The 12,756-nt window shown below is 38.6% G+C and overlaps 1 protein-coding gene and 1 long non-coding RNA gene across 5 annotated transcripts in view; one reads left to right on the top strand and one right to left on the bottom strand.

The window, feature by feature from the left end:
* Nucleotides 1-12,756, bottom strand: part of LOC144662876 (uncharacterized) — a 96,034-nt gene that overhangs the window by 30,335 nt on the left and 52,943 nt on the right. The window lies entirely within an intron of this gene.
* On the top strand, nucleotides 2,062-7,750 carry LOC144662843 (uncharacterized). 4 transcript variants are annotated; one of them, XM_078523796.1, is made up of 4 exons: nucleotides 2,062-2,297; nucleotides 2,831-2,861; nucleotides 3,781-3,913; nucleotides 4,569-7,750. In XM_078523796.1, the coding sequence occupies exons 1-4, from the start codon at nucleotides 2,081-2,083 to the stop codon at nucleotides 4,704-4,706; spliced, it is 519 nt and encodes a 172-aa protein (XP_078379922.1). In that variant the 5' UTR covers nucleotides 2,062-2,080; the 3' UTR covers nucleotides 4,707-7,750. The 4 variants fall into 4 exon arrangements, with proteins under 4 accessions (XP_078379922.1, XP_078379920.1, XP_078379921.1 ...); XM_078523794.1 differs by having other exon boundaries at nucleotides 3,709-3,913; XM_078523795.1 differs by having other exon boundaries at nucleotides 2,828-2,861.

Genomic DNA, 12,756 nt, shown 5'->3' with positions numbered 1-12,756 from the left:
TTAGGGTGAACAGAGAAGCGGTCACTTATCCGAAATAGCTAACTATAGCTAACGCCGTCTTAACTATAGTAAGCAGTCTAGATGTGACCGCAGCCAATGTAAGACGTAGGTACTTGTAGTATGCACGCTGGTATACAAACAAATCATGAGTCTCTATTGTTCTTTCTCATTAACATTTAACGATTCTCATTAGCATGTAAGAGTCGAGGTTTGCGAAATCGCTTTATTTTTCCGAACTTTGACAACCAGTACGCCCTGTGGAATCGGTCTGCGGTCGTCTTCAGAAACACCAATTATGACGTCACAAACTCGTTCCACTCCTTCCATTTCAGTGCGCAGTCATTCAAAAACGTTTTCGTGAAGCATTCGGAAACCTTCGTATCTTTTGCTGTAATTCGCGCTTTAAGGCTCGGAAAGCATTTTTTTTATTTCACTCAATAATGGATAGTTTAAGGAGGCTCGATGTTGTTTTTTTAGCCGAAGGGTGGTTGTTTTGAAAATTAAAATTATCTAGGAAGCCAATGTTCGATTTTTGCCAAAATACACCATAGTGATCAAATATGACCAAATTTTAATTTTTTACTCGTCACTTTGTCACAAAGGTTACCATAGCAACCATTGACATTTTCTTTTGTTCTCAAACAAGCTTGGTTTTCTCGAAATCTAGACTGACACTTGGTATTCATTTTTTGATATGTTCAAGTACAGTAGATTTACTACCTGTGCTCAAAATTTTAGGAAAATCTGTAAGAGCGTTTTAGAGTAAATCAAGAATGAAGTTTTTGGTATTTTCTTAAAATTTCTTACAATCGGCAGTCGATATATTTTAACAAATTAAAGCAAAAAGTCTTTCGCTTTTAGTTAATGGTCTTTGATGATGTAAGTATTTATATTTCAGTGAGAGAAACTGTGCTCAAATAATACGAAACAATTTTAAGGCGCCTAATTAATATTAAAACGGTGTTTTTCTGAAAATTTCATTCTTGATTTACTTGAAAACGGTCTTACAGATTTTTCTAAAAATTCGTCAACAGTTAGTCAATCTACTAAACTTTAACATATCAAAAAATAAACTCCAAGTGTCAGTCTAGATTTCGAGAAAATCAAGCTTGTTTGAGAACAAAAGAAAACGTCAATCGTTGCTATGGTAACCGTTGAGACTAAGTGACGGGTAAAAAATTAAAATTTGGTCACATTTGATCATTATGGTGTATTTTGGCAAAAATCGAACATTGGCTTCCTAGGTAATTTTAATTTTCAAAACAACCACCCTTAGTCTAAAAAAACTACATCGAGCCTCCTTAAGTGTTTGGTTCGTTAAAATGGCATTTTGAAATTTCTGTTCATTTTACGTTTAAGTCCTTTTGAAAGTGATGGGCTCCTGGACATATATAACATTAAAACATTGACTCGTTTGTTCATTACAATCGATAGTTACCTGCTTCTTAAAAGTGAGCAGTACATACATGTTGCAAATTGTGACATGGCCACATGCATTCGCTGGCTTGCTCAAGCAAACATTCACAGCTTCAAGTCTAAACATTTTACAGTACACTTTCCAAACTGGAACAAGACTAAAATAACAAAAAGATGGTATTTGCTTGTTGGAGCGAAACTTGAGAGCTTCTACAAACTCTCATACTGTAAGTAAAAAACTACCTCTTTGGAACCCAAACATTTTGGCAGAGAATATATCCGTTACGCAAGTAGCCGATTGTTTTTGGTAAGGAAGTTTGCTATCTATAGGGCGCTGACAAACTTTGCTTTATGTCAATACAAAGTTTTGAAGTGTTATTCACTAAAGAACACTTTTTAAGTGTCTTTTGATGGTTTCAAAGTGTTCGTTGCCCTTCTATAGGGAGTTTAGTTACAGTAAACTGACTGAAAAACGGCAGGAACCATCATCAGACGGTGTCCGGCTTATGGAGGTGTCAGTTAAGATATATTTGACTGTAAAAATCTCAGACGGTTCGTAACAACCAGAATGAAAGAGATACCTCAATCTCCGAACATATTGTACAGAAAATTACTGTTCCATTTGCTTTCCAATCGTAATTTCCGGGTTTTTTGTTCGTGTTAAATGGTTAACATTCGAGACAAGCCACAGTGTTGTTTGGTGTGTGAAGGTAGGTACTCAATCAAGTGTCTGTTGATGGATATTTGCGTTTTTGTAGGTAAGAAGACGTGGACTATTGTTGGTGCTGTCGTGGGGCCAGTTGCTGGAATTAGAGTTGTTGCTGTAGTCGTAGCTTGTGTGGTGCGCAAGAAAAGAAAGTGTAAAAAGAAAGACTCTAAGGGTGGGTGTATTAATTTTAATTCGACTTTATGGACGCATTACTAAGATAATCAAGGCAAAAAAGATGAAGAAGGAACGTTATTTTCATTTTTTGAAGACTCGTGACAAACGGCTGCGGCGGGTGTATACACTGTACTATAGCATCATCCTGTTTGGTGTTCAACGTTCATTTTTATCAGAATCTTTTCAGTAAAATGATTTCTACTTTACTTTTGTAACTTTTTTCTACACTTGTCTCGTCAATGGGTACTTCAATACTCTACAACTTCTAATGGAAACAATATTTCTGACCATTGCACAGGAGTAATAAAGTAGCATGTAGGTTTAAGATTGACACCCCCTTGGGAGTGGTTCTTTCCCGGTAAACATGCTTCCGATCTCAAAATTTTAGTGATATCTACCCTTTCACGGGTATTGGTATTAAACTAGTACAATGCCATTGAGCTGTTTTGACTAGAATTCTGTCTATGACAGTGACTTATAAAAAATGTCTTTCTCTTGTCTAAATTCTGATGTTTTGTTTTTGCTAAGAAGTCCACAGCAGTGAGTCTCAAGAACAAGGAACGTAAGTGTTTACTGTTGTAATTGGGCAGCGGATTTTGTGTCTGCTGCAGATTGTAATCTATTATCATTGCAATACCAATGAGGAATACTGCTTTATTTTTAAGTTTTAGAAAGGTTGTAAGTTGCTCGCGGTTCTTTCTTCTCATTTGAAGCGTATCCAGTTTCATGTTTTCACAGAGAATTAACTGTACGATCGTGCGAATTATTCATATAAATTAACCATTTGAAGTTTGGATTCACGTCTCTGTCAATCTGTTTCCAAAACCCAAAAAATTCACTCGTCTTTTTGCTCTTGACACGTGTCATTCACGTTTGCTGCGCAACTGACTTAAAATGTTTTTTTTATTTTTTTTAACAAAAGTGAGATATGTAAATATGTTATTGACCTTTTTTTCTCGATCTGTACTGTAAGATACGGCGGATCCTGCTTTTTCTCTCTCGCCGACATTTATGGACCGAGCGCTTTGTACTCGGACCATAAATCGACAGGAAGAAATACCCGGTCCGCATTATACAGTACGTACCTCGAACCGATTGTTGGGGAGCAGGGATGGCGCAGTGGTGAGAGCGCTCGCCTCCCACCAATGTGGCCCGGGGGTTCGATTCCGGCCCGGTGCCATATGTGGTTGAGTTTGTTGTTGGTTCTCGCCTTGCTCCGAGGGTTTTTCTCCGGGTTTTCCGGTTTTCCTCCCTCCAGAAAAACCAACATTTCCAAATTCCAATTCGACCTGGACAGAGGACCCGCATGAAAACCAGCTAGCGCTGATGTGGCTTCCTCTCTAAATATAGCAATTTTTTACCGATTAACAAGAGGTATTTATCATAAAGTGGATGAATTATTTTTGTAGGGAAAATGTTCAGGGAGGTAATGGTGAAGTCAACCCGGGATATGTAACTGTGGAATCTAATCACAATCCTAGAGTTGCCAATCCGCCTTCAGTGACTTATGATACTGTTGAGCAGTCCAGGAAAGGACAGAGAGAAGTGGGAAAGGACACCCCGACAGTATCGTATGCTGTCGTAGATAAGTCAAAACAGAAAAAGAAAGACAAGGTACATGCATTGTAATAAGTGCTTTACTTTGCGATTGTGGCAATACTCAAATTAAACGTGTTTTCACAAGGGGTGCGTTGTATTTATGCAGTTATAACTCAGTGCTTAGGCCTTTACTATTACGTCAAATTCGCTTATGTGCTGATTCATACATGTATAAATGCAAGCCATTCAAAGAATAACTCAAAACGTCCTCTTGGGTAATAATAATGCTTTTGTCTTAAGTGTGATCCAACATTTCTATTCAGGCAAATTGTGGCCACCTGCAAGCACAGAAAGCTAAGAGTATCACAAAAATTAAGAGCAAAAGTGAAGGCGGTTCGGCAGAAAAAGGAGGAGTAGGAGCTCAATAGCAAGCTGCAAAAATCCATTCATTTTACTGTCATTGTCAGAACACTGTTGTTATGTTCATCAGTGGAAAAAAAGAAACCCTGAAGCTGCAAGTATCGTAATTACGTACATAACATGTAAAACTATTTTCTCGACAGCCAACATGTACACTGACTGCTTGCTTTTTTAAAAAAGATCAACGATTAAAGCATTATAATAGAGGCATCGCCCCACAGTAGTTGTTGTTAGAGAAAACCATGCAGAATTATTTTTTTGATGGTTAGATTTACCCAAAATGATTTGCCAATTTATATTTTTCTTATAGAAACCCAAGCCAGGAGAACTTCAGTATGCTGAACTTGCTGAATTTAACCCAAGGTCGCAAGGCATGCCAAGGTCTTCAGCCTCTCGTGGTCAGGGTCATCCTACTGAAACTCAATACGCGGATGTGAATGCAATGTAAATTTCAGCCAGATATACCGAGTTGTACCCTGGCGCAATCATGAGAAAATGGTCCAACCAAAGGCAAGCGATTGCACTATAGCTGTAAAAAATAGATTCATAGAAGCTGCATTCTGATACATACTTTATAAAAAAAATAGTGGCAATTGAGAAGTAATTTCTAATTAGTAATCTGAACATTCAAGGTACATGTAGTAATTGCATTCAAGTGAATGCTTACTGCTGGAGCAAGGGTACTTTCTTTACTTTTTTTCTAGTTTGTCTACTTTACGGTTCTAATTGTTCTGATAGCTAGTACTTGTAGCCAAATAAGTTTAAGAATAGAAAGAAAGATCGTTTCTGATTTGTGTAAAGTAAGTAAGCGAAAAACAAAGTCTCTGCGAAAAGAGAATAGAAAGAATCTTGTAGTTTCCAACAAATTGTAATACAGCAAAATTGTGTACGTTCGCTAAGCGTGAAAAGATCTATGGTTGTCAAGTTTGATAACTATCAAGTACCAAGTTTATGGCTGCGAGTAAATGTGTGTTATTATCGACTTATAACCTGAAATGGTGTCTGTTTTGCCAGTCAAATCTTGATGAGGCACCCGGGAGCTGGGGAGGAGGGGAGTGCAAGGTTAGGACCTTGTCAGCTTCTAAAACACGTGAATCTGCCACTTTTAAGTGTATAAAAAGGTTTGTTTACTCTTCGTCGTCTTTTGTAGGCATTTTCTGAAAGGGTCAGTTTCACCATGATTTCGTGCTACTTGAAAAATGCAAGGACGTTGTTGGTATAAATTGGAAATCCAAAAATAGTGACCTGGCCTTGCTAAAACCTAACTATTCTGTACTAGTCATAAAAATTGTTTAAAAGGTGGTTTGGCTACGGAAGGATAGGACAATAGCGTCCTAAAACTTAAAAAAGTCGGGCCGCGTTTCAGGTTTGACAGTGTTACTTGGAAGAAAATCACTTAACAACTATTGATTACGTTTATTCACACCTTGGAGAATGAATTTATGTCTTTCGTTGTTCAAAGGTTACGTTGTTGATCACTGAGTGCACCCTCATAATTGTAGCATAGTTTAACAAAACAAGACATTATCGTTGGCACGGTTTTTCTGATGGTATTTTAGCTTTTTAGCTTTTTTAACAAAAAAATTGAACGCCTCTTGAAGAAAAAATGCAAGTACTGGTTTGTGGCTAGGCCAGTGACAATCAAATTATTTTTACATGTATTGTAGAAAGTACATTGTAGTTTTTAAAAAATAAATATGAAAGAGCAAATTAAAGTAAGCTGCTTATAGAAAGTGCACCGATGCGCGTGCAAATGAAGAATTTTATCATAGAATGCTCCTTTTGAAGTTGTTTTTACACGTAATTTTTTTTTTTATCTTAGTATAGTTGGTGTAAAACATAGTGAAGTGATAGCAAGTTTCAAAACCCACCGCCAGATTAGCTTACAGTCAACTCTCTCAAAAGCAGACTCCCTCGGGTTCAACTTCAGCAGTCCGCCTTACGGAGAATTCAGTAACAGACCCTAACAGACAAATAAAATTTGGCTAGAACCAGCCAGCTAGCCCATTAAATGTCCTCCTTCGAAAAGTGTCTGCTTAGAGACAGTTGACTGTACTTGTTACAGAGCGGAACAGACAGGCGAAGTCGTACCATAATCAACAACAAAATATGAAGGATTTAGTGTCTTCTTAACAACTGTAAACTATGTTAAGTACATAATTTTCAGTTTAGGTGAAATATTTTGAGAGCCACTGCTTAGCCCCCATATACTGAAAGTATGTAGACAGTAAAAATATACGTTTAGAAAGGTATTCTCTAAATTGAAAAACTTTTCAAAAGTAAATTCAACAAATGAATATCCATGCACATTAGTAAAACTGTCAATCAAGAATGTTAGCCAGTTCTTCATTATACAAAATGCTTTGATGTTTAATTTAAGATTTCTTTGTTGCTCGTGGTCATGGTTGTTGAAATCTGAATGCGTTATCTAAAACTGCAATGTAAATATTTCATGAATAATTTTTTTGCCACTTTTGAAAACATGTATGTTTTTGTTTAAGTGCAGTGTTTGTAAATGAAGCAAACCTTAAGTGAATATAAACCACTGTGGTTATCTACATAATACTTGACGTTTGATTTTAGTGTGCACTGGTGAGAGAGTTGAGTTGAAAAATGGACGGTTTGATGCAAATACAAGTATTAATGTTTTAAGTGTAATTATTTAAGAATTGGAAAATATTTGCCTTCAATATTATAAGTAGAAAATATTGTCAATTTGAAATGTTAGTTAATTGGCCAGAATGGCTAGACATATGCAATGTTCAGCAATGCTCTTATGCAGGAATTGCGAAAGCCTTAGTTATAGAGTTGTCGGCTCGGATATCCTTTCCTTGCTGCTTGCAGTTTTATAAATTTGTAGTTAAAAGGAAATAATGGGTAACAAAAAAACAAGAGAAACACATTTCCCATTTTTTACAAAGAACAAGGACACCCCCCCCCCCCCCCCTTCCCCCATCAGTAACTTCTTGCTTGCTCTAAGGAAGGGATGAAAGGCTTTCTGTATAACCAGGCTGTTTTTGCATCGTAAACGTTTTGTAGCAATTGGCAATCTAGAAGATGTATTTTACAATTTGAATTTCTATTTTAATTACTATAATTTACGGATATTCGTAGCGAATTTTGAAAAAAGGCACCTTATTGTAAAAATAGTACAGTGGAACCCCCGGATGTAAAGAAGTGCCAAGAGACAGCTAGCAAAATTTGTACGTTACAGCGGGCCTCGTTATATCGGGATTTCTTTCCAGACATTTTATTATAACTGGCCTAAAGAATATCATTTGTTATAGCTGCGGTGATTTCGTTATATAAGTAACTGCGATATCGGGCTTCCACTGTTTTTTCTTTTTAAGTTGCAGATTGTAAAGTAAACCAAACCTGTTGTTACTTCTGTTAACAGAGCGTCCGGTGCGAAGTTTTAATTAATGAATTTTTGATTGCTGTAATGCTTTTTAGTAGTCAGAAGTAACGCTCATTAAATGCTGATAAAATCTACTTCAAACTGTGTTTTGTTTTTTTCTGAAGCCGGTAGACTTGAATTTCCCACACCCGGACCGTCACAGTGGGCGAGCAACTGATACTCCGCGGTTCAAGGTAGAATGATGTTGGTTTTTCGAGACCCTTGTTGAGGGGGAAAAGTGTGGAAAATTATATTAATAATTATCCGTGATTAAATTTTTACTGTTAAACAACTTTAACCAGAGGAATAGTCAGATAGTCACCTTCAAGTCGAGCGGTTGGTTTAGTTATTCATCGGCAATTTAGTTTTTTATTAATTCAATTCCTTAAAACTGAATATATTATTTGCAATCTGCTCGTGCCTCTTTTTCGGCCTCTTTTTAATTGGATGTTTGTTTTAATCTCACTGTTGTGGAGTCCTGTGTTGAACGGGAAGTTTTCGCCAACAAACAGTACCGATAAGATGTAATGTATATGAAATTATTTACATAAAAACTGCGGATGTATATGAAAGTGTGATGCCATTGCAGTGAATTTCCAATTAAAGCAATTGCAATTAAGAAGCCTGAAAAAAATTCGGGGCTAATAAACGGGGTTCGAACCTCTTCGATCGTCTCCCAACCTAAAGGGGTAAACGGCCGCGGAAAACAATAAGCTATCGATTACCATATCGAATATGTTTTGTTGCTGTGGAAGTATCCATCAGCGTCAACGAGCATTTTAGGGCCTGTTTATATGGAGGAGAGTTGTCCCTGGTAGGAGGGTTACCCTCTCCCCCGTGCCATCTTTTGCCGTGCGTTTAGATGATAAAGTTGTCCCTGTTGACCGAGTCAAAACTTGGCCCTTTCGGTTCAAAAGACTGTCGAGAGATGTTTTGAAACACTTATTATGGCTGCTTTTTCTAAAATCAGGAACGCTGAATCGTCGACAAAGACCATTTTTTGGATTAATTTACCGCCGACTTCGATTTCAATTTATCTGCAGTTTTTGTTTTGCTGATTTTAGCCTTTGCGCATGCTCCGTATGTGTCAACTTGTCCCTGGTAGGCGAGGCAAAAATAACCAAACTGTTTATATGGAAAATAGTTGGCTCGCTCCCTAGGGTCACCCTCCCTTCAAAGCGAGTGACCCTCCACCCAGGGTCACCCTGCCCCCCGAGCCAACTTTGCAATTTCTCATATAAACAGTTCGCAGCTATTTATAAAGAAACGTATGAAAAGCTCTCTCGCCCGGGGTGGCTCGGTATGGAGGGTAACCCTCCTACCAGGGACAACTCTCCTCCATATAAACAGGCCCTTAGTGGTATGGCAAGGGTAAGCAATCTGCTTATCGACCTTACCGGTGCTGAAAGTGATCTATAATCATCGCAGTGAATTTCCAATTTAAGCAATTGGAATAGAGAAGCCTGAAAAAAGTTCAGATTTTCAACAGGACTCGATACCTGCGAGAGGAGTAAAATGATGCATATGTGTATCTGAACTGCGGATGTATATGAAAGTGATAAATGATCATCGCAGTGAATTCCAATTTAAGCAATTGGAAAAAGAAAATCGCACCGGTATCGCGGAGGTCACGGATTAAAATTGATCGGGGATTCTCATATCATCAACATTGAATTTACCAGAAATTACAACTGTTTTGGTCGGAGAGCCAACATGGATATTATTGTCTCGAAGCCAGGACAGGAGGTGCTTTCAAAACTCAGAGGATCATTATAGTGCAGGGAAACAGCAAATGCTCGTGGATTCAACATCATCTTACTAGAAAGCGCAATTTGGTGTTTCAACCATACGGAGATGAAATAGTTTTTCGTTTGTTGAAACAATACGATTTAAAGCTCTATTGAAATTCTCTGGGTTTTGATTCTAAGGTAATTTAAAAGGCTATGAAATAATCTTTTGACTATGTTTATGTACTTGTTTTTTATACAGCAGTGGGCGTCACATGTTTTTTATCCATTCGCAGAAAACTGGTAGATTTGTTTAGAAGAAACATCGAGAATTGGAACTGATTTGTCCTCTATCGAATCGGATAGAAGACAAATCTTCCTGGGGCAACTGAGGAAAACTTACAGGGCAAACGTATATAATAAAAATTATGTTAATATGTATAGCAGTAATGCAATGTTTTTGAATGGCATAGCGTAAATTCAGGGGGGGGGGGGGGAAGAAACGAGGTCTGGGACCAAGTAGCGATGCTCTCACAACTTGCAAAGCGATCAATTCACGATGAAGTCAGCGGTTTTTGGACGATGATGCAACAGGCAATCTTTTCCCGCGAAATGGAAGCTGTTATGTCGTGGAATCACTTATTATAAAGGGGTTCAATTCTCTTAACTAAAAATCTAAAAGCAGCGTGTTTAAATCCGAAAATTTCGTCATCGTCGTGTAGTTTTAAGAACGCAGAATTTTGTGATGCCGTGCTACTTTTCAGTGCTGAAATGCAAATGTTTGTACCACGATTTTCAACTGGTCCACATGGGGATTGTAAATGAAGTAAAACAAAGAAAGACCAAGTCAACAAACAACAAAACAATAGAGCAAGAACAATAGCTCCGACCAGCGCGGGAATATTCGATCGCCACGTTTTCATTACCATTCCCGTGATGGTTTTATTTCATAACAAACACCACATATTGACACCAAGAACCTTTCCGGAGAAATTTTCGCTGCTTTAAAGACAAAACTTAGAAAGTCTTTTTTATTACTACATATATAAAAAAATCGAACTCTCTCACTGGTCCCATGTTGTTTTTGTTTTGGCAAGTTCGCAAAGAAAAGAGCTGCTCATGCGCCTTAGAGACATCCGCTGACTACCGCCCCGATGATTGCTTTGCAAGTTGTGAGAGCATCGCTCAGATTTCATATAAGAGAATGTATGGGAAGTTGCTTCTCCCCCCCCCCCCCCCCTGCGTAAAATATTCCACGAGTTTACAATGAAAAAACAAGTCTTGAGTGGGGTATTTACGGTATGCCACGAGAAAACATTACACAACTTTTTTATCCCATGCCTCCTGCATACCCATAATTGGGCGAATCTATACAACTCACAAAAAATACAACTTCAGATAAATAACTAATTGCGAAACTTGTAAAGCTTTCAATGTTACCGTACCCGGTTCAGTTTCCTCCAACTGCTTCTCGAATAATCGAAAAACCAAACAGAATAAATTTTAAATAAGTTGTCCTGACGGTGGTAAATCATCGAGAATTGGGTGCTTACCCTTTGGTCAAAAATCCGGAAATTTCGGTTTGAAGTCAAATGGAAAAGTAATTTCCCGGAAATTCCGTCCCGAAATTAAGCACTGCGTTTTGGGGTAGCTCTTTTATTTCGATTGGTACGAACCGTCGGGAATTTTCTTACCAATTGAACGAATCTTCCGTTTCCAGGCCCTTTTCAGGACTTTTGCGCGGTTTTAGTCGTAGATTCAATATGGCGTCTTTATACCGATGTGCATTGCTTAGGTTCACCTGGACTATATAAACGCCAGCACTTCTTTAACCTGAGGAATAGGCTGCCTGCCTCTGGTATTCCATACTGGAATCGTTCATGAGTGCATAATTCCTCTGCACAGGATCTCGAACGCACCAATTGTCGCTCGAAATGACTGCGGGTCCAGGTACATAGGTGGAAACAGTTACCTAAAAAACAGGGCCCGCGCAGCAAGTTTAAAGTGGGGGGGGGGGGGAATTGGCTTGAAAATGTTGATTTAAATTCCTCTAAAATGACGAAAGATACATTTATAAATAGCAAACTAAATTTCATTTCCATAAAGAAACGTTGCTCAACATAACTTGCGATGGGACTGTCATTGCCCCGGGGGGGACTCCCATATGAAACGGACGGGGATGCTCGTCGGAAATTTTGAAAAGAACCCCTAAAAGAGACCAAAAAACTAAGAATGGAGTTCATATTTGTATATTTCTTCGTGTGTAACCCTAAACGAGACCATTATGGCTAAAAATATTGGCGCTTTGGGCGTTTTTTCCCGAACACCCTAAGCGAGACCAAAAGTCCGAAATTTACACCCCTAAGCGAGACGACGAGCATCCCCGTCACTTTCATATGCGAGTCCCCCCCCCCCCCCGGGGTCATTGCCCACCAATCCGTGAAACTTCTCGCTGATTAAAGATAAAACCAGGACACATAAAAAAGGAGCAATGATTTTATGCGTATTGTCAAAAGATGAAGGTCGGGACTGTTATTATCGTACCTCTATCAACTGGACTCGGCAATCAACTAAACAATTTGTTTGGGAGCCTAAGGGCGTGATTACAAGGCGAATTTCAGCCCGGAGTCCGGCGCTCTAACCATTAGGCCACCGCGCCTCCCCAGGCTAGGGGAAACGGGCTGAAAAACCTCTTGTCATCGCGTTTTCAATTTCAGCCGGGGCTGAAAGTGAGCTTGCGGATGCGCAGTGGTGGTTTTCAACGAAAAAAATGGCGGCCACGATAATTATTTAATTTTAAAAGTGTTCAGCCCGGGCTGAAATTCTCCATGTAATAGCAACAAAACTCCAGCCCGGCAAACCGGGCTGAAATTCGCCATATGGTTGGGCCCTTTCCGATTGAAGTTAACCAATTACGTTTTCCTGAGAGGTCCGCTTGCAAAAAGAAGCCATTTAAAAGACATCAACCTGTACTAGCACAAGGCTACAACTGAAAATTTTTTAGATAATTATATCTGCGCGTCTACTTTGCCAGTAACTTTTGTCCCTTATTACTGAACAAACAAATTTTTTGCTTCGTTATTTTTTTATTTTATTTATTTATTTTATTATTTATTTATTTATTTTTGCACAAAAGTGGGGGGGGGGGGGGGCTAAAGCCCCCCTAGCCCCTCTCTCTACGCGGTCCCTGAAAAAACTTGGTATTATGTTTAAATCGCGTCTCATGGATCAACTGACGGCACTAAACAGCATCTGCCTGTCTTCTCACATCATCCAAAAATTTTTTTTTACCGCAAAATATAAAGACATATCGGCAGAAAAGAACACAACACTGAATTTCGCGCTAGATCTAGTGAGCAGGAAGTAACACCTGG

This window comes from Oculina patagonica, chromosome 8 (genome assembly GCF_052425735.1).
Source record: "Oculina patagonica isolate OP01 chromosome 8, crgOcupat, whole genome shotgun sequence".
NCBI classification, from domain to species: domain Eukaryota; kingdom Metazoa; phylum Cnidaria; class Anthozoa; order Scleractinia; family Oculinidae; genus Oculina; species Oculina patagonica.
This window is presented reverse-complemented; position numbering and strand designations above follow the sequence as displayed.

Excerpts from the sequence above, each read along its gene's own strand:
- LOC144662843 (XM_078523793.1), top strand. The coding sequence starts at position 2,081 with ATGGTTAACATTCGAGACAAGCCACAGTGTTGTTTGGTGTGTGAAGGT. Across the intron at positions 2,298-2,827 it reads TAAAAAGAAAGACTCTAAGG|AAGTCCACAGCAGTGAGTCT; the intron begins GTGGGTGTATTA and ends GTTTTTGCTAAG. Across the intron at positions 2,862-3,708 it reads GAGTCTCAAGAACAAGGAAC|GGAAAATGTTCAGGGAGGTA; the intron begins GTAAGTGTTTAC and ends TTATTTTTGTAG.